At 50.2% G+C, this 21,449-nt stretch overlaps 2 protein-coding genes across 5 annotated transcripts in view; one reads left to right on the plus strand and one right to left on the minus strand.

The window, feature by feature from the left end:
* HMOX2 (heme oxygenase 2) overlaps positions 1 to 1,770 on the minus strand; it is a 30,265-nt gene extending 28,495 nt beyond the window's left edge. The window contains exon 1 of the mRNA XM_042972298.1: positions 1,657 to 1,770. The gene's annotated coding sequence lies outside the window, so the exon portion shown is untranslated. The remainder of the gene's footprint in view (positions 1 to 1,656) is intronic.
* Positions 1,379 to 15,854, plus strand: NMRAL1 (NmrA like redox sensor 1). 4 transcript variants are annotated; one of them, XM_042972301.1, is made up of 6 exons: positions 1,379 to 1,681; positions 6,759 to 6,831; positions 10,040 to 10,278; positions 12,649 to 12,898; positions 13,947 to 14,137; positions 15,568 to 15,854. In XM_042972301.1, the coding sequence occupies exons 2-6, from the start codon at positions 6,792 to 6,794 to the stop codon at positions 15,745 to 15,747; spliced, it is 900 nt and encodes a 299-aa protein (XP_042828235.1). In that variant the 5' UTR covers positions 1,379 to 1,681; positions 6,759 to 6,791; the 3' UTR covers positions 15,748 to 15,854. The 4 variants fall into 4 exon arrangements, with proteins under 4 accessions (XP_042828235.1, XP_042828236.1, XP_042828237.1 ...); XM_042972303.1 differs by lacking the exon at positions 1,379 to 1,681 and adding an exon at positions 6,395 to 6,468; XM_042972299.1 differs by lacking the exon at positions 1,379 to 1,681 and adding an exon at positions 6,552 to 6,570.
* Positions 15,855 to 21,449: the final 5,595 nt, after the last annotated feature.

Here is a 21,449-nt window from a genome sequence, read left to right on the forward strand (position 1 = left end):
TTTTTTTAAAGAATAAAGCATAGATTTACTAATGTGTATTCTTTAATCCACTCTTTGCAAAAGAAAAACTAACATTTTTATTACTGGAGTTAAAATTTTAATCGAAACACACTGGTTGGGGCGTCTGAGTGGCTCAGTCACTTGAGTGTCTGACTTCCATTCAGGTCATGATCTCACGGTTGGGGAGTTCAAGCCCCACATGTGGAGCTCACTGCTGTCAGTGCTGAGCCTGCTTGGCATCTTCTGTCCCCCTGTCTCTCTGCCCTTCCTCCTCTCACGCTTTCTCGAGGTGTGCTCTCTCTCTCTCTCAAAACTAAATAAATATTAGAACAAAACAAAACAAACGAAAAAAACACAGTAACACCATACCAGAAACTCAAATACACAAAACCACTAAGCTCCTCTTTCCTTCTACTTGGAATGACAGTTAACAGGGAGAGGGAAGAGAGTTTAAATGACATAACCCAACCTCTACAACACTATTTAGGAAAGAGCGTCAGATCTTGTAGGCAAGACGACCAGGATCAAGCCCATGTGTGGCATCGTGTCAGTTGTGCGAGGCAAGTGAAGTCACTTAACCAGTTTCATCACTAATTCCATTTTATAAGTGAAAAACCTATCAATTCGCAAGGTTTTGGAAGGGGATGACAGTAAACAGCAGAGCCTTATACGGGGCTGTCCCCCAATCCCATCCTGCCTTGTCTGGTTCACAGAGCCATGAACAAGAACAGCCACCGGCTACAACAACAGGTTCATCAGAATCCTTTTTTTTTTTTCCCCCAAGTCTATTCATTTATTCCGAGAGAAAGAGAGAGGGGGTGAGAGAGCAGCCCAAGCAGGCTCTGCACCACCAGCACAGAGCCCCATGCGGGGCTGGAACCCACAAACCGCCAGACCGTGACCTGAGCCAAAATCAAGAGTGAGACAGATGCTCAAACGACTGAGCCACCCAGGAGCCCCTCCTCAGAATCCATTTAAATAGCATGACACACGGGCAGACAGCCTCCTGCAAAGACCGTGCAAGGCGTTCCTGGCAACTGCAGGCAATCAATACACCTACATCACCGCGCCGACGAGGTGACCGGTAAACTCCCTGCCCAGACTAACCGGCTGCCCCGGGCGTGGATCCCTCCCGATCGCTTGGCGGCCGCGGGTCACCCATGAAGTCATGACAGTGACTCAATGCACCCTTCCGAGTGAGGTGAGTCAGGAGGAAGGGCAGAGCCCGCAGCAGCCGCCACGCGGGACACGGATCTCCGGCGCCGGGCCAGGCCCGGGTCCCGGCGGGCCCACTGCGGACGAAGGCTGCAACCTCCGCCGGGGACACCCAGTCCGCACGCGGCGCCCCTGGGGTCACCTCGCCCAACGCACTCGTGACGCCGCGAGGGGCTGGGCCCAACGGGGACCAACGCTGACCGGCCGTTCGGCCTCCCCGGCCCTCCCAAACGGCGCGCAGGAAGCGGGGACCCCCAGCTCAGCCCTCTCTCCTCTCACCCCGCTTGCGGCCGCCCCCCGCCCCGGCCCACTGGGTCTCCCTCAGGACGGCGACGGGGACGCGGAGTGCCGCGTTCGGCCTGGCCCAGCTCCCGAAAGCCCGGGCAGGCTAGACTCGCTGAGGAGCCCGAAAAAAAGCCGGAAAGGGCGCCAGCCACTCACCCGTCACGGGTCCGCTCCGCCGTCGGTAGGTCCCAGCGTCCGCGCGTCAGTCACCCACTCCCTGAGGCGCCGCGGCCGCCGCAGCCAAGCGGGCGGCGCGAGTGCGGCCCGACGTGCGCACGCAGAGGGGGCGGGCCCTGCAGAGGACACGCCCCTGCGGCGGACACGCGTCCCTTCTCGCGGGGCCCGCGGCTACTAGGGTATCGGGGCCCTCCCGAGAGAGTTCGTTGATAAGAGCAGGTGTTAATGACGATGATCCGGGGTACATGCTTTCCATGCCCGGTGTCACCACCTTCCAGGCTCCTCTCCCTCTGGACTCCAACCTTGCCCTTTCTGTTCCAGCCACACTGGCTTCTCGTCATTTCCTTACCTTTCGGGCTGGCTGCAGATTAAATGACCGGTCCAGTCAGCTGTTGACAAAGATGTGCGCAATATGCGGTGTTCGTGGGAGTTACTGGGGAACGGGAGACAATTTATTGAGATCTGTTAGAGTTTAGAATGGGTCTTCTCTGTGCTCAATTCCACTTCTCGGTAGCTATTGGAGAGCAACGCGTGCAAGAACCCAAAGAGACGCAACAACGAAGGTCCTTGCACCATGTAAAGGGATGCATGCGCCATTTGGGTGAAAATCTGGAAACCATCTTAATGTTGTTTGACGGAAGATGGGGTGGGGATTGACAGGGGGACATCTGTTCAACGGAGATGTGCCTCCGTTAAAAAGGGAAGGGCAGAGACCACCTTAGGATGTTCAGCAGAAAGGAAAAGCCAGATGTACGAAAATACAAAAATAACATTTGATAGTGTGTAAATTTAACCTAAAAAAATACATTGAACTCTAGTGTGTATGTGAACTGTTTAAGGGTGAAGAGCACTGATGTCTGCAATCTACTTGAAATATATCAAAAAATAAGAAAGTTGATGGATAATAGGTGTCTTATGGATAAATATTAGCAAAATGCTTAGAATTGTAGAATGTGGGTGGTATTTGTGTGGGTGTTCATTATACAGTTATTTCAACTTTTCTATATGTCTACATATTTTCACAATAAAATTGGGGGAAAATATATCCAATATGATCTCTTTTAGGTTTTTTTTTTTTAACTAAAAAATGTTCTTTCCACACGTTCACGTTTAGGTATCTAAATGCATCCAAAAGCCGGGAAGATTTACACACTAGAATGACAGAGGGAGGTCGAGGGTCACTTGTGGTTTATCTGTACCATTTGCATTTTTTTATGAGATGCATAAACGCATTATACATTCCTTAGCTATCAAAACCCAATTTAAGGGGCAACTGGGTGGCCCATGTCGGGCTCTGTGCTGACAGCTGGGAGTCTGGAGCCTGCTTTGCATTCTGTGTCTCCGGCTCTCTCTGCCCCTGCCCCACTCATGCTCTGTCTCTGTCTCTCTCTCAAAAATAAACATTAAAAAAATTTTTTAAAGCAACCAAAATTTAAAAATAATGAATTTTAAGAAAGTAAAAATTGGAAGTACACACTGTACTGTCCCCTGCCTCAAACACATACACAAAAAATGGAATTAAACCAAGTGGCACTGATTGAAGGAGGGGTTGCTTTGAAGGTTCAAATGAGATAATGGGGGGGGAGCACTTGTTGGGTGCAGAGAGTACTCAAAAATAAAATCTTAAAAAAAATAAGGGGCACCCAGCTGACTCAGTCAGTAGAGCGAGCACGAGACTTTTGATCTGGGGATTGTGGGTTCCAGCTCCACACTGGCTGTAGAGATTACTTAAAATCTTTAAAAAGTAAAAAAATAATAAAATGCATGTATTTATTTTAATATACTTCACTCGTGTTTATATTTATAAATGAAGATTTTTATCTATGTGTTTATTTTGCATAACTCTCTTGCAGTCTCTTCCATGCCCTGTTATGTTATGCCTCTCTGCTCAGACTATAAAGTTTGCCTGGACAGGGCTCACCACATTAGGGCTAACTCCTACTCATTCCTTATGACTCCACATAACCATCACATCCTCCAGGAAGCCCTCCCTGATCCCTAAGCTAGGCTAACTATTCCTATTCTGCTTTCATCTCCATCCCACTGGTATAATTGTCTACCATAATAGGAGAGCTTCCTGAAAGCTGGCCTATGTCTTCTCTGTATCTCTCTTCTCCTGGCACAATGCCCAGCACTTACTAGAAGCTCAATAAGTACTTATTAAATGGAACCCAAGTGCATATTACTGTGATAATAAGTGAGGGTTTTTTAATGTTTATTTTTGAGAGAGAAAGAGAAATCAGGGGACAAAGAGGGAGACAGAGGATCCTATGTGGGCTCGATGCAGGGCTCAAACTCAAACTATGAGATCATTACCTGAGCTGAAGTTGGATGCTTAACTGACTGAGCCACCCAGGCGCCCCTATAGATGATGTTTTTCTTTAAGAAAATAAACCCAGGGCCACCTGGGTGGCTCAGTTGGTTAAGTGTCAGACTCTTGGTCATGATCTCATGGTTCATGGGTTCAAGTCCCGGGTCAAGTCCCAGGTCAAGCTCCAAGCTGACAGTGCAAAGCCTGTTTGGGATTCTCTAACTCCCTCTCTCTCTCTGACCTTTCCCCACTCGTGCTCTCTATCAAAATAAATAAGTAAACATTAAAAAGAAAAGAAATCCAAACAAGCAGTAGGACCAGCTACAGAATTTGCACGACCTGGTGCAAAATGAAAACTCAGGGTTCCTTGTTTAAAAATTATCAAGAATTTCAAGAAAGCAACAGCAGAGGCTTAAACCAAGCATGGGTGTCCTTCTCAGAGTGGGATCCTGTGCAACTGCTCAGGTTACAAGCCCGTGAAGCCAGCCCTAGTGCCCAGGTTTAATTGAGTAGCACAGGGCCACAGTAGGACACAAGGAACTCCACTGTCTTTTGGCCTTGCTGAATCTACAGCTTGGAAATCAGAGCAGGAAAGAGCGGCAGAGAATGGTGTCTCTGCCCCTGGGCTTCTGGTCAGTGGTGCGGGTGCCAGGGGTCTGTCTGGAAGTGAGTGGGCATTATTGGTAGCCTGGGCAAAAGTTTTGTCTCTTGAAGCCCCACCCAGCCCACAACCAAGTGGTCTCTTGAGGCCTGAGGGGAAAGATTTGGCTACCGACTGGTGTTCTTAGCTGAGACTCTGCTTCCTGTGGGACTTTATATCTGACGAAGACTTCCTGCAAAGCTCTTGCCAGTTCACCCAGCCCAGTGACATGTGCTCATAATGATAACAGCGGGAATCCTTCTCTGAGCTTCCCCTGTGTGTCAGGCATAAGCTAAACCCCGCATTATCTCATTTGAATTTTATTTATTTATTTCCTTTTTTTTTTTTTTTTTAATTTTTTTTTTCAACGTTTTTTATTTATTTTTGGGACAGAGAGAGACAGAGCATGAACGGGGGAGGGGCAGAGAGAGAGGGAGACACAGAATCCGAAACAAGCTCCAGGCTCCGAGCCATCAGCCCAGAGCCCGACGCGGGGCTCGAACTCACAGACCGCAAGATCGTGACCTGGCTGAAGTCGGACGCTTAACCGACTGCGCCACCCAGGCGCCCCTATTTCCTTTTTTAAAGTAATCTCTAAGCCCAACGTGAGGCTCGAACTCATGACCTGGGAATAAAGAGTTACATGCTCTACAGACTGAGCCAGCCAGGTACACCTTTATACATGCATTTTATAATAAATAAAGACCGATATTTTACATAAATTACACATTACAAAAACATTTAAAAATGATAAAACAGGGGCACCTGAATGGCTCAGTCGGTTAAGCGTCTGACTTCGGCTCAGGTCATGATCTCGTGGTTCGTGAGTTCGTGCCCCGCGTCCGGCTCTGAGCTGACAGCTCAGAGCATGGAGCCCGCTTCAGATTCTGTGTCTCCCTCTGTCTGCCCCTCGGCCGCTTGCACTCTGTCTCTTGCATTGTCTCAAAAATAAACATTAAAAAAAATTTAAAAATGATAAAACATAAGGAAGCCTAAAATGCACATTACCTTGTGGATTAGTTATCTCCACCAGTAGATTGGGGGAAACAGCAGCAGATTTAGTTGGGTTTCCCGGTAACTCCAGTGCCAGGGTATTTAGACAACAGGTCAATCACCAAATATTTACTGAGCGCCTACCTGCCAGGTGCTCTGTTAAGTGCTTGAAATTTAGCAGTGAATACAGAGATGTGCCTGATGTTATGAAGATGACATTCCCGGACGGGTCAATACATTTTGGAAGGAATGAGTGAATGAAAGAAAAAAAAAAAATGAAAGCTCTTATCCATTAATAAATTTTCAGGTGAGGAGCGACAGGAGAGGAGTGTTTTAGTTGAACACAAAGAAATCTCACTTTTCCTGTAAAAAAATAATTCAAATCCGTACAACTAGAAGCAACCTCAAACATGAGTTCAGGCCTTGGGTGTTGAGAGTCCCAGATGCAGATTTAATTATCCTTAGGTGACACCTATATCTGCAAGTTCAGATGTTCATGCAGGATAAAGACGTGCGTTTCTGCTTCTGGTCTTGGTTTTCGGCTTCCGTAGGCTTCAGCGCCAGCATCCCGCTAACCCGCTCCGCACGCGAACTCAGAAGAGCCCCGAGGTCCGCAAATCCAGTTTCTGCACGCCCGTGGGGCTGCTAGCCGAGAGAGCGCTAGCCTGGGTGGGACGAACCATCCGCGCCCGCCAAGGGGGTGGTGGGTCAGCTCCGCGCGCCAACAGCGCCGGGACGTTGGGAGTTCAGAAGCCGCGCGGCCTGGGGTCCCCTCACGCAGGACGGCCTAGAGGGCGTGGCTTTTCCAGGACGAGGCTGGAGCTGCGGGCGGGACCCGCCTTCTCAGGTTCCACCCCTCCTCCCCCCACCCGCGGCGGTGGACTCGGCTGCAAATTCCGCGGCCCTTGTTCCCTCCTCCTTAGTTTCCCGCCTGGTCTGAGGCGGGGAGGTACCGCAAGGCCTGGGCCACCGCGCCGGGGTGTCGGGCGCGGAGAGGGGGCGGAGCGGGCCGGGGGTAGCGGGGCCCCGACTTCTCCCGGGCTGGCTGCCCGTCGGGCCCACGCAGTGCGCTCCCGGGGTGGTTCCAGGCGGGGACCCCTGTCCTCTTCGCCAACCCGAGCGTCCCACGGTTCCCAGGCTTCAGGGACCGCGCTTCCCGCTCCGGCCCGCATGGCGGACAAGAAACTGGTGGTGGTGTTTGGAGCCACAGGTGAGCGAGCCCAGGGCCGCCCCGCAGAGCCTGGGAGACCGAGGGCGGTGGGGGTGGGGCAGGGCTGGAAGGAGGGTCCTGTGGCTCGGACCCCTGACCCGGCCAGGGGCCCTGGAGCAGGACCTGGGAGCACATTCCGTTTGAATTAAAAAAATAATAATTACTTTAACTTCTTGAAAAAGTGACAGTTGCACATAATACCAAAATTGAATCTCCCTCCTACTTCTGTCTCAGCAACCCCATCCATCTCTGTCATCGTTTCTTGAGTATCCTACCAGATTAGATATGTACAAAGATTTTTTTTTAATGGCAAAGTGTCTTGCCATCATGTTTTGTTCTTTTTTGTACTGTATGTTTTTAAATATGTGTCACAGCTTAAGATCTAAATCACATATACAATTCACCCATTTAAAGTGTGCAGTTCGCTGGTTTTTGGGAGCCTCGTTGGCTCAGTCGGTTAAGGCTCTGACTTTGGCTCAGGTCATGATCCCCAGGTTGGTGAGTTCCAGCCCCACCTGGGGCTCTGCACTGACAGTGCAGAACCTGCTTAGGATTCTCTTGCTCTCCCTCTCTCTGCCCCTCCCCCACTTGCTCTCTCAAAATAAATACTTATAAATATTCTTATTCAAAAAAAATTTTTAATGTTTATTACCTTTGAGAGAGGGAGAGACAGAGCGTGAGCAGGGGAGGGGCAGCGAGAGAGAGAGAGACACACACAGACAGACAGACAGATCCAAAGCAGGCACCAGGCTCTGAGCTCTGTGCTGACACAGCCGGTTGCAGGGCTCGAACCCACCACCCATGAGATCATGGCCTGAGCTGAAGTTGGAGGCTAAACCAACTGAACCACCCAGGCGCCCCTCAAAATAAACTTAAAGTGTGCAATTCACTGGTTTCTGGTATATTCACAGAGCTTTACGCTCATCCTTGGCAGTTTTAGAACAAGGTCATCTCATCACTCCCAAAAGAAACCTCACACCCACCAGCAGTTACTTTACTCTCAGTTTCTTCAACTTTCCTCAGCCTTTGGCAGCCATCAGTCTACTCTCGATCTGTAGATTTGTCCATTCTGGACATTTCATATAACTTAAATCATACACTCTGTGGTCTTTTATGCCTGGCTTCCTTGACTCGGCATCGTGTTTTTGAGGTTCATCCATTTTGTAGCAGGTGTCAGTACTCCATTCCTTTTTTATGTCTGAATAATATTCCATTTTATGGGTAGACTGCATTGTGTTGATCTACTCTTCCATTGCTGGATGTTTGGCTTGTTTCCAGCTCTTGGCTGTTGTGAACAATGTAGTGAATGTTCATGCACAGGTTTTTGTGTGAACATGTTTTTAATTTTCTTGGGCATATATCTAGAGTGGAATTGCTGGATCATAGGGTAACTCTGTGCTTAGCACCTTGAGAAACTTCCAGACTCTTTTTGAAAGAGTCCCATTTTCTGTTCCCACCAGTACTGTGTGAAGGTTATTGTGGTTCTGCAGCTTCCCTTTTCCACTCCAGGATAGGTCACGTTCACCTGTCCAAGTCATACGCACAGATCTGCCAATCTGCCAGTGATTACTTTGGCATGGATTGATCACTTCCTTAGCCAGATTCTTACCAAAGGACATCTCGTTTCTACAAATTTCCACTATTGCACGTAGTACTGCATTCACTTTTCTCGTACATGTATTTATGGATGATTTTTTATTTTCTTCCTTTTGATGATTTTACTTTTTGTAATTTTCTCTTAAGTAATCTGTGTACCCAACATGGGGCTCAAACTCACTACCCCGAGATCAAGAGTTGCATGGTCTTCCAGCTGAACCAGCCAGGTGCCCCTCAGTCTTTTAGAGAAAAGATGTAGGTAATACTTTATTTCTTAAGCTAAGCAGTGGGTACATGGGTGTTGGCATGCCTTTGTGTATGTGCTAAATATTTTGTAATAGATTTATTTTTTTTACAAGTAAACTCTGCTCCCAAAGTGGGACTTGAACTCCCCGACTTTGATTTGCATGCTTTACTTACTAAGCCGGTCAGCTGCCCTTGTAATACATTTTATTTTTTATCTTTTTTTTTTTTATGTTCATTTATTTTAGAGAGAGAGAGTGAGCGTGAGCAGGGGAGGGGCAGAGAGAGGGAGAGAGAGAGTCCCAAGCAGGCTCTGCATTGTCAGCAGCGAGCCCGCTGCGGGGCTTGAACTCACAACCCTAAGATCATGACCTGAGCCGAAGTCAGACACTTAACCAACTGAGCCACCCAAGCGCCCATTTTAAACATTTTATAAAAGGTTTGATGCTAAAACATTGATGAACTTTGGAAACCGTATGCTGAGTGAAAGAAGCCAGACACAATAGCTACATGTTATATGATTCCATTTGTGTGAAATGTCCAGAATAATCAGATCCATAGAGACAGATCAATACAGACAGAAGGTACGTGAGTGGTCTACCAGGGCTGAGAGGGAGGGGAATGGAGAGTGACTGCTGATGGGTGTGGGTTTTCTTTTAGGGGGCACGAAATATTCTAAAATTGACTGGGATGATGGTTGCACGCTCTGAATATACAAAAAAACAAAAACCCACTGCACTGTACACTTTCCTTATTTATTTAACTTGAAGCAGTGAGTCTTACCGGTGAAATTCCAGGCAAGTCTGGTGTGTGGACGGCAGCAGAAGTCTCAGCTGCCTCATAGAGGTATCTGTTTACTCTGGCTAAAATCAGCCCACTAGTACGGATTTGCCAAAATATTTTTTTTGTTGTTTTTTTTTAAATTTTTTTTTTTAACGTTTATTTATTTTTGAGACAGAGAGAGAGCATGAACAGGGGAGGGGGCAGAGAGAGAGGGAGACACAGAATCTGAAATGGGCTCCAGGCTCTGAGCTGTCAGCACAGAGCCCGATGCGGGGCTCGAACTCACGGACCGTGAGATCATGACCTGAGCCGAAGTCGGACGCTTAACCGAACAAGCCACCCAGGCGCCCCGCCAAAATATTTTTTAAATAAATATAAACTGTATACCCTGTAAAAGGTGAGCGGATTCTATCTCAATAAAGCTGTTATTTTTTTTAACGGTGTAAGGCACTTCATGAGGATCACAGGTGGAAAGGGCCTGGGCGTCTGGCTGTAGTGGAGCCTTCCCTGAGGGGCTTTGAGGGGCTTCCCCTCAGCCGGACTCCCAGGCAGGCCCATCCCCGCAGGCCTTTCTGACTCTTCACAGGTGCTCAGGGAGGCTCAGTGGCCCGGACGCTCCTGGAAGATGGGACATTCAGGGTCCGAGTGGTCACTCGAGACCCTAGGCAGAGGGCAGCAAGGGAGCTGAGGCTGCAGGGTGCAGAAGTGGTGCGGGGAGACCAGGATGACGAGGCCAGCATGGAGCTGGCCCTGACCGGGGCCCATGCTACCTTCATCGTGACCAACTACTGGGAAAACTGCAGCCAGGAGCAGGAGGTCAAGCAGGTGAGGGCAGGGGGGAGGGCGTGGGGAGGCTGGGCTAGGAGCAGGGCATCTCACTAGGAGCTCCCTGGGAGGCAGCTCCGACTTGTTAGAAAGGGACTGACCCTGCCTGTGACCCACTGACCACTGCAGACCTTTCCCCTCCTCTTCCATGCAGTCCATCTGGACTTTAATGAGGATAGGAGGCAGCTGCTTTCTTTTCTGGTGGTTTTTATTTTAATTTTTAAAGTGTATTTATTTATTTTGAAAGAGAGAGAGTGAGCAGAGAGAGAGGGAGAGAGAATCCCAAGCAGGCTCCGCGCTGTCAGCACAGAGCCCAGTGCGGGGTTTGAACTCATGATCTGTGAGCTCATGACCTGAGTCAAACCAAGAGTTGAGTGCTCAATCAACTGAGCCACCCCGGCCCCCTGATTTTTTTTAAGATATCATTCAAGTACTATACACTATGCCTTTTCAAAGTGTATAATTCAATGTGTATGTATACATATGTATATATATACACATACTTATATATATGTATATATTGTGCAGCCATCACTATTACCTACCTAATTCTAGAATGTTTTCATCACCACAAAAAGAAACCTTTATCTATTAGCAGTTATTCCCCATCCTTCCTTCCCCACCAGCCCCAAGCAACCAATAATCTACTTTGTCATCCATTGACTTTTTACACTTTCTAGAAAAACAACTCTGTTGACCCATAATTTCCTGGAAATAAGATGCACACATTTTAATTGTATAGTTTGATGGAATTTGAAAATCAATATACTCATATATATTTTTAAGCTTAGTTATTTATTGGGGGGGGTGGGTATAGAGGGGGAGAGAGAGAGTGAGAATCCCAATCAGGCTCTGTGCTGTCACTGCAGAGCTCAACATGGGGCTCCGTCTCACGAACAGCAAGATCATGACCTGAGCTGAAATCAAGAGCCTGACGCTTAACTGACTGAGCCACCCAAGCACTCCTAAATAAACCCACATATTACCAATCTAATCAAAATACATTTCCATCATCCCAGAAAGCCCATGTCCCCTTTGTATGTTGTATGTTTCTGTTTATTGTTTTCCACCCACATTCTCTCTAGTTATGGAGCCCAGGTGGCAGGGGGAGGGATATGGGACGGAGAACATGAGACATAGCCATCTTTCGCTCTGAGGATGGGGACACTCGCACAGAGCCTGTCACATAGACTCAGGTATCTGTGGGACGTATTGTTGGTGGCAGGGGAGAGGCCCCGGCTGTCTGTCACTTCATCTTTCAGCCCTCCCTCGTCCATGACCAGCTGCAGCTCTGCTCTAGACATGGACCTTCCCTGCCCTGGGCTTTATTAGGGAAAAAGAAGGCCTTTGTAAAATAAAGGGAGACTGGACGGGCCCACTGGTCTTTAAAGTTGTTTTCAGCCTTGACATTTTCTTTGAATCCACTTACAGGGGAGCCCTTCCCATAGAGTAGAGAAGGACAGCTTCTCTGGTTGATGGAGGGAATGTTAGGTCATTATCCTGATGGCCTGGGTTCATGTCCCGTGGCTGCCATAACCAGCCAGCTGGCTCAAACGACAGGAATTTACTCTCATTCTGGGGGCCAGAAGTCGAAAATCCAGGAACCTCCAGGAGACTCTAAGGGTGATTCCACTCCTTGCCTCTTCCAGCTTTTGGTGGCTGCTGGCTCTCCTCAAGGCCACCTCACCCCAATCTCTGCCTTCACGCAGGGCCTTCTCCTCTGTGTGTTCTCTTCGGTCTCTTGTAGGGATGCTTGTCATCAGATTGAGAACCCACCTGGAATGATCCTTAGTTCTGTCTGCAGATTTCTTTTCCCAAGTAAGGTCACGTTCACAGGTTCTGGAGGTTGGGACATGGACACATCTTTCTGGAGGCCACCACCCAACACATCCTTATGCAGCAGGTGGTGTGGCTCTCCATGTTTAACTGACAGTTAAGTGCATCACAGCCCCGGGTGGCACCTGAGCAGTCTGTGTGCCTAATTGCTGAGCTGTACCACCTCCCTAGCGGACTGCTGGGGCCTTCCATCGACGGTGGCTTTGCACGGAGTAAGCCGAGCTAGGAGACCTCTGTGTGGCCCTCTCCCGACCTTCCACCCCTCCTGTCATAATGCACACATGTGGGCCACAGTTGAGCATGTTGAGAAGTAGGACAACCCAGATGATCTAGAGAAGGGACGCTAAGGTAGAAGGCTCACAGTCCACGTGTGGAACCACGTGTGAGCATCGTTCCAGTAGAGGGACAAGGGTGAAGTGGTGTTGGCCTCTTTGCATCAGGCACGGTGGCAACCAGGGCAGGAGAGCCAGGGCTGTGGCTGGGGATACACTTCTTCCTTCTCAGCTCTGTGATTTCTCCTTTCCTGCCCACCAGGGAAAGCTGCTGGCCGATGTGGCCAAGCGCCTGGGCCTTCGCTACGTGGTCTACAGTGGCTTGGAGAACATCAGGAAGCTAACGGCCGGGAGGCTGGCAGCGGGCCACTTTGACGGCAAAGGGGAGGTGGAGGAATATTTCCGGGACATCGGAGTTCCCATGACCAGCGTGCGGCTGGCCTGCTATTTTGAGAACCTGCTCTCCTACTTCCTGCCCCAGAAAGCTCCAGATGGAAAGAGCTACTTGCTGAGTGAGTGCCCTTCCTCCCTTCTCGAGCATCCGCTGTCACCGAGGGGAGCAGTGGGTGTTGGAGAAAGCTGGCTAGTCCTCAGATGGTTCCGGGTCCAAGCCCTGGTTCTCTAGTGTCAGGCCTGTGACACTGGGCCTCTGCTTCCTGCTCTGTGAAATGGGCATAACTGACCTTTGCAGGGGCGTTGAGAAAATCTGCCAAGAGGCAGTGATGCGATGCTTTACAGAGCGCACTTGTTACTTTTCCTTCAGAAGTAAGAGAGTTGGGAAGATCAGGTCCAGTGAAGTCGGTGTCCTGACCCAACCACCCCTCACCCTCTGCATGAACACAGTCTCACCCGCGCTTGAGTCCTGCCCAGCAGGGAGGGTGAGCAGTCTGGTCCTAGTGTTGGCACACTGGCACCACCCTTTATAGTTTGCAAAGCTGGTCGGGGATCCCTCTTGTGTTCCGTCTCTGGTTGGAGCTCTGTCCCTACAAGGTCTTTGGGTGACCTGAACGGGCAGCTGCGGTGGCCCCTTCGCCTGGGCGAGGAATGTGGCGGGACCCACGTGCTCCTGGCGCTAATCTAGACATTGCCCTGCTCTCCACCAGACCACCATGGCAGGTGGAATCACTAGTAATTCAGCACATTTATGGAGCACCTGCCATGTGCTGCTCTGGTCCAGGCCCTGGCCTTGACTCTCTAGCACTCCTGTTAGCAGACTTGGTTTTCCACGGCAGGAATTCCAGATGTGACCAGGTGCCCTGGGTCCAGCGCTTTGGGAGCAGCCCCTCCATTTCCTTCCTGTTCTGGTCTTAGCCCTGAGGGGGTCGTAGGTCCCGGGTTCCCTCCACTCTATAAATGGAGTAACAAGGGCTCAGGGTGTCAACAGGGGACCGTCAGGGTGGCAGAGCTCAGATTGGATCCCGTTTCCTTACTGAGCTGCACTGCCTTGCTGCCGCCACAGACACCGGAGGGTGCTGACGTGTGCACGTGTCTGGGCGATGGGCTGGTGGGAACATCATCCACAACCCCAGCACATCCCTCTTCCCCACACTTCCCTCCCAGGCTTGCCCATGGGTGATGTGCCCATGGACGGCATATCTGTGACCGACCTGGGTCCCGTGGTGCTAAGCCTGCTGAAGATGCCAGAAGAATACATCGGCCGGAACATCGGGCTCAGTACCTGCAGGCACACGGCGGAAGAGTATGCCACCCTGCTCTCCAAGCACACCGGCAAGGCCGTGCGCAGTGCCAAGGTGGGCCCCTGCTGCCCCCCGGGCCCAGGCTGGGTGAAGTCCCAGCTCCCACCAGGGTGCTCCGGCAGCCCGGGTCTGGTCGTTCTGATCCCCAGAGGGAGCTATGGTTGGTAGGGAAGTGGTATGGTATCTAGGGCTGCCCCACTCTCTGGGCAAAGTCAATCTGAATTCGTCACTGTGAGCATTTGTCATGCTGTTCTTGGGAGCCACGGGTGGCCACCGAGAGAAGTTTTTGGCTTAGGCAATTGACTAAGTGGCAAGGAAGGTTTCTAGGAAGAGGGGACATTAGGGCCAAAGCAAGGAGTGAACACACAGGGTGTGTTGGGCAGGGAAGGAGGCCAGAGAGATGGGCCCCATCCCTGCCTCCTCCTGGCCTGGCTGTGTCCCCGCTGACCCTCAGTCTTCCCCTTAGGTGCCTTGTTTCTTATTTGTCCTTCCCATTGTGGAAGTAAGACTTATTAAAGTCTGAGAAACTCCCACGTTATTAAAAGACAGAAACCACCTATAGAGTTCCAAGACACGAGCAGAGCGGTGATGGGGAGGCCATGGCAGGGCATGTCTCAGGTGGGTCAGACCCCCAGAATGGGGTCCTGCTCCCAGCCCTTACGGCCCACCAGCATGCGGGCCTTGGGGCACAATCCCTGACCCTCTCTGCTCCAGTAGCCTCATCTGTAAAATGGGTGGATGAATAGAATTCCCTTCCTTGGTTGTCAGAATTTAACAGAATAATCGAGGTAAGCACTTCCTCAGCGCAATGAGGTGCTCTAGAAAACGAGCCCTAAATGGCCATGGATTACATCTAAACAAAAGTCTGAGGCAACCATGGAGGATTTCAGGAGCTGAGGAGTTCAGGTTCAGTTTGGTCAGGAACTGGGAACAGCTTTGGTTTTTGAGCAAGTAAGTGATGTTTGCAGAGTTCTGGTTTGGAAAGGGCTGAGAAGTTTCCATCTTCTGATCTCAAAAGAACAACATTTATGATTTTTTTAAAGTAATCTCTACACTCACTGTGGGGCTTGAACTTACAACCCTGAGATCAAGAGTCACACATTCTTTGGACTGAACCAGCCAGGCACCCCTTGAACGATTTAAGTTGACTTAGAACAGTGGTTTTTTAGCTTTAATCTTTTTTTTTTTTTTTTTTCATTTATTTATTTATTTTGAGAGAGGGGGAGATAGGATCCATAATGGGCTCTGTGCTGACAGCACAGAGCCTGATGTGGGGCTTGAACTCACAAACCGTGAGATCATGACCTGAGCCAAAGTCAGATGCTTAACTGACTGAGCCACCCAGGCGCCCCTAGAACTTTAATCTTTTTAGTAGAGGGGTTTTCAGATGAACTTACTGGTAAGGACCTGGGCTGGTACTGAGTTGCCAATAGCCGGGGTGCTGGAGATGCTGACAGACCCAAAAGACTCCCCTCTGCTTCCAGATGACCCCGGAGGACTACGAGAAGTATGACTTCCCTGGCGCCCGAGACCTTGCCAACATGTTCCGTTTCTATGCCCTGAAACCTGACCGTGACATCGAACTGACCCTGAGACTCAACCCCAAGGCCAAGACACTGGACCAGTGGCTGGAGCAGCACAAAGGGGACTTTGCTGGGCTCTGACCCTGCCATCTCTCAGCCCCGTCTGGGGGCACAGGAGATACAGTCACAGTGATCCGTTCTCGTGTTGCAAAAAGTTATTTTTTTAAATAAAGGCCATTGTTTTCACAGATGGCTTCCAAGAGAAAAGGGCTTTGTTTCAGGGACTGGGGTTGGGGTGGCAGCTGCTGAGGCATGAATATCCCAACAGGAAGCATCAGGTGGTGGAGACGCAGCCCCCTCCCTTTGCAGGGGACTCGAGGGCTGAAGACACACAACTTAAGTGCAACTGTAAGTTTAGTCCGGCAGGTGGGAGACCGTGCTGTGACCACAGCCCAGAGGAGCGGCTCTGACCACTGTTTGTACTACGTTTGAGGACAGAGGGGATTCCGCATACCAACCATAAGCAATGCCTTTTGACATCGAGGCAAATACAGCCTTCATCTCCAGAGAGCTGGTGAGGCCAACCACACATTCTTTCTTGAAGCTTGAAGGCGGCAAGACCGGCCCTTTATCCCTTTGTCTCTCCTCCCCCCAGTGGCAGCAGCCCTAAGTAGGTCATCTTCAAAACAGGCCAGGCAAAACATCTGGAGGGCAGTGACAGACCGGACCAGAGGTCACCATATTGCACACCACTGAGAAAAAGTAACACGCTGCTTACAGCAAAGGCTGGGGAATAAAGGCAAGGAAGGGAAAGCACTGCCTCGCCTGTAGTGTCCACATAGGACCGGGAAGGTAGGGGTGGTTCAACCTCTCCTCTCCTGCTCACTTTACAGAAGAGGGAGGAACACCCAGAGAACACAGGTCAAATGCCCGAGGTTCCACGGCAGGCATGCTTTTCCCTGTACGAATTTGCGTATTGTCCGTCACAGCTCTTTGCTACCCTGCCTTAGCCTTGGTACCTGCAGTCATGAAGACTGACAGCAGTCCCACCAGATTCATTTGATCCATTCATTGATGACTTGAAAAAGCATCTGACAGCTTACCACTGTGCCAGGTGAACAATGTTAATCAAAAAGGTTATGGTCTTTACCTTGAAGAGCTTTGGTTGGTGGGGGAACCAGATACAGATATGCATGAAGAGGTATAGATTGACATAGGGCTGCAGAAAATAGGAAGCACGGGAGCACCTGGGTGGCTCAGTCGGTTGAGCATCCAACTTCAGCTCAGGTCATGATCTCGTGGTGTGTGTGTTCAAGCCCTGCATTGGGCTCTGTGCTGACATCTCAGAGCCTGGAGCCTGCTTTGGATTCTGTGTGTGTCTCTCTGTCCCTCCCCCGCTTATTCTCTCTCTCTCTCTCTCTCTCTCTCTCTCTCTCTCTCAGAAATAAACATTTAAAAAAAAATTTTTTTAAATAAGAAGCACAAATAATAATGGGAGGAGGGGGCCTACTTTAGGGGGACAGGGACAGACTGAGGTATAAGGGGAGGGCAGCAAGCCCCTAGACAGGGCGGGAAGGCAGGCCATGACAGCACAGGCTTCCAAGCCCAGCAGCATCAGCAACAGAATGTGAGAGGCCATCTGCGTCCAGCCCTATGTGATGCCCAAGTCTCCCATACCCGAGGTTGGGAAACTCACCAGCTTGGGGCTGAGTCACTGTGATGAGATCCTGGAGTGGCCTGTGGTCAGTACAGAGCCTGGGAGGAGTCCACTGTGCCCAGATGCAGAGCAAACCAGCAAGCCCGCGTCGGGTTCCAGGTGCACCTCGCCCAAAGGGATAGGAGCTGGGCACATTGCTGAGCCTCGCCAGCTGTTCTGAGGATGCCTGGCCAGGCTGTTCTGAGGATGCCATGAGATCATTTGTGCAGAGCAGTGTCTGACATCCCCGGGTCACTCTCCCCCTCCTGAGACACATGGTCAAGCCCTGCTAGCCTCCAGTGCCCTCAGCCTGTTCCCTGCCCCCACCCTAAGTGTGGCCAAAGCAGTGGATCTCAGTGGGAACAGCCCAAAGCCAGTGAAATGAATAGACAACAGTCAGGATGCTCCATGTGCTATGAGCTGTCCACACTGCACACAAAAACCAGATCCTAGGTGGTAGAACTATTCTGTATGATATTACAATGGACACGCGTCACAATAGATTTGTCCACACCCATAGGATATACACCACCAAGAGCAAACCCTAATGAAAACGTGACTTCGGAGATAAATGATGTTCATCAGTTGGAACAAATGTCCCACTCTTGTGGAGGTGCTGATAGTACGGGAGGAGGGGGGCTGTGCACGTGGGGCCAGAGGGTTAAAAGACAACAGTCCTAGTATTTAAACCATCTGATCTGTAATAGACATTCATGTCAATCCTCTTCCCTTGGCCCCCATCGATCCCCAAATGGGGCTGGAGAGGAAATGGCCCTTCCCATACCCTGGATACTCAAGTCAAGGTGCCTGCCTGGCCCAGGGTGCTCCTGCCCCGCCTGTGCATCACTACAGGAAGGAAGCATGTGTGGATCACAGCTCACAGAGCCCTGGGGAGTCTGGGTCAGCACCGCACAGAGGGGATGACTCCTAGCACCACATCTGCTGGTGGAGGCGTCCCCAGCTGGGTGGATGCCACGTGTGCCTGGTTTTCTGAAATTTGGTACCTGAAATACATTAGTTCGCTGCCAACATTTTTCATTTTCTTAACTTGTAAACTATACAGAAAATTTACCATTTTACTCATTGTTAAGTGTACATATAATTCAGTGGCATTAATTACATTCACAGTATTGTGCTGCCCTCACCAGCATCCCTCTCCAGGACTTTTTCATTTTCCCAAACTGACACTGTCTCCGTTAAACACTAGCTTCCCGTTCCCCCTCCCCCAGCACGAACCATTCTACTTTGTCTCTATGAGCTTGATGACTCCCAAGTACCTCTACTTTGTCTCTATGAGCTTGATGACTCCCAAGTCGCTGCCAACATCTTAAAATGAGACAACTCCATAGCGTTGTTGATGATAGCCAAATGCTGGAAATAACCCGAATGTCTATCAGTGAATGGCTGGAAAACAAAAGTGGTCTATCCACAGAATGGAATTGACTCAGCCGTAAAAAGGAACAAGTACCCATCCGTGCCACGACATGGATGAAGCCTGAGACATCGTGTTAAGTGAAACCAGAAGGAAACAAGCCACCACATATTGTATGATCCCATTCACATGAAATGTGCTAGAGTAGATGAATCCTAGAGATGGGGAGTGGGTTTGTGGCTGCCAGGGTCTGAGGGACCCGGGGAAATGGGGAGGGACTGCTAATGGAATTGGGGTTTCTCTTCAGGGTGATGAAAATGTTCTAAAATGGATTGTGGTGGGGTACCTGGGTGGCTAAGTCAGCTAAGCATCTAACTCTTGGTTTGGGCTCAGGTCACGATCTCATGGTTTGTGAGTTCGAGCCCTGAGTCAGGCTCCACACTCAGTGTGGAGCCTGCTTGGGATTCTCTGCCCCGCCTCTCTGCCCCTACCCTGCTTGCTCTGCCTCTCTCCCAAAACAAACACAACAAGATCCAATTAAATGTCTATAAGAAACCCATTTAAAAAAATATTAACTGGGGCATCTGCGTGGCTCAGTTGGTTAAGTACCCAACTTCAGCTCAGGTCATGATCTCGCAACTCCTGGGTTTGAGCCCTGCTTCAGGCTCTGTGCTGACAGCTCAGAGCCTGGAGCCTGCTTTGGATTCTGTGTGTGTGTATCTTTCTCTCTGCAACGCCCCCCCCCCCCCCCACTCACCCTCTCTCTCTCTCTCTCTCTCTCTCTCTCAAAAATAATAAACACTAAAAAATTCCTAATAAAAAAATAAAATGGACTGTGGTGATGGAGGCACAACGTTGGACTTAAAATCCACCAAACTGTATGCTTTAATGGGTGAATTGTACAATATAGGTAACCCCAAAAATGAGGTAACTAAAATCTCCACAGAAGAATCTGGATGCCTAGCTTCTCTTGCAGAGCACCAGACGATCTGGTAGCACAGGGTCTGAATTCCCACATGGCCCCCTCGGGTGGAGCCGAACAGCCACCCCCTTGAGACAGGGCAGCCAGTGTCCATCACCCCCACCACCTCCTGGGTTCTGCACAACTGGGAAGCATGTCAGGGCCCACTGCTTTATGTAAAGTTGCTGGCTGGCTCATCTGTGACCCTTCATGAGGATCATGCCAAATAAATACAACTTTTGGTTAAAAGATCTGGGGCGCCTAGCTGGCTCAGTCAGTAGAGTGAGCGACTCCTGATCTCAGGGTGTGGGTTCGAGCCCCATGTTGGGTGTAGAGATTACTTAAAAATCTTTCTATAGATAAATAATTACAAGATACAAAGTGCGGGTTTCCCAGTGCTAAAACACTCCTTCTGCAAGAGGTGCGAGTGTTCACTTAATTCGGGGACAGGCCCCAGGGTGGGAGGAGAGCAGAGTGAGGGCAGGGCCATCCTTGGACACACGGTAGCCAAGAAGCTTGTGGGACTGGAGAGGATTCTCGTCTTTGAGGGGGGTCTTCAGGACAAGGAAGGCTGAGTTCAAGTCCACCTAAACCCAGAGGCCTCAGGAGAATGGCCCAGGTCAGAAACAGATCAGAGCAGAGACCTGCTGGTGTGATAGAGCCAAGGTCCAGCGCCCAGGTCTTCATCACCCACACGTGACCGTGCCTTCCCCCATCCTCCCTACCCACCTACCTTTCCACTCCTCTCAATCCCCAAAGGCTCAGGGGCGGAGTTATTTTTTTATATTTTTGAGGGCCTCGTCTCACGTTCCAGCCTCAACTCAGAGGCTGCAAAGTCTGGAGACCAACGCCTCGAGACCCTCCTGTGGGAAGAAGCCCAATCTGAGTCTTGAGTGGGACTTGATTGGGCAGGTGTTGCACTGCCCCCTTCCGGCCAGCAGGGGAAGGACGGCCTGGTGCAGCAGGGATGGTGTCTGGCCAGCAAGAAAACCACCTTTCTCTTTCAAGGTCTCCCTCCAGACTTGTGCTTTCAAAAGACAAGACATGAATGGGATTTGGCTGGACTTCTCCAGGAAGAAAACTTAAGCTGTCATGAGGCACTGCCCAGGTCCCACCGCTGGACCTGGGATCTAGGACCGTGCCGGGCCCATTCTGGTGAAGGGAGAAGCATCTGATGCTGGCACAAAGTCACCGCGCAGCCTCTTTGTGCCCACAAGGTCTTCCCCAACGTCTTCACCCGGCCCAGCAAGTGCTCTCACACCTCATGTGCACAGCCTGGAACCCTGGGATGGGTCTGAGCTATGTGCTCAGGGTCACTGCAGCTGTGCAGCCATCAGGGCTTCTGTGGGACAGCCTCTGCTGGGAGCCCAAACCAGTTAAACTACAATCAGCAAAAACTTCAATGCAAAAAAAAAACAACAACATTCCTCTGAAAATAATGGAGGAGAAAAAAAAAATCTAGTGAGGAAGACAGTGACATGCAGGGCCCCAAGTAGGCCAACACTGCACATCTTCTCGTGGCCCCCAAAGAAAGTTACACGCCGAGAATTCCAGAACATTCAATCAAATAAGCATAGTCTCATGGAAAGCGCCCCCGCACTGGGATCTTGGAGGGTCAGCATTTGTCAGAGTACCATGTGGCCATCATGGTGCGTGTGCTCTTGGGCTGGAGTGACTCAGTGGATGGGGGCAGCCCCAGGAAGGCCAGAGGTGATGCGGGATGGCCCCCATGTGTAGATGAACATCAGCAACCCCACTGCTGAGCCCCCTGTGAAAAGCAATTTGAACTCTTTCAAAGAAGAATATGACCACAA

The sequence above is a fragment of the Panthera tigris genome, chromosome E3 (genome assembly GCF_018350195.1).
Source record: "Panthera tigris isolate Pti1 chromosome E3, P.tigris_Pti1_mat1.1, whole genome shotgun sequence".
In the NCBI taxonomy this organism is placed as follows: Eukaryota; Metazoa; Chordata; class Mammalia; order Carnivora; family Felidae; genus Panthera; species Panthera tigris.

Coding starts and splice junctions, on each gene's coding strand:
- NMRAL1 (XM_042972301.1), top strand. CDS start 6,792: ATGGCGGACAAGAAACTGGTGGTGGTGTTTGGAGCCACAG. Junction 10,279..12,648: donor AGGAGCAGGAGGTCAAGCAG/GTGAGGGCAGGG, acceptor CCTGCCCACCAG/GGAAAGCTGCTGGCCGATGT. Junction 12,899..13,946: donor TGGAAAGAGCTACTTGCTGA/GTGAGTGCCCTT, acceptor CTTCCCTCCCAG/GCTTGCCCATGGGTGATGTG.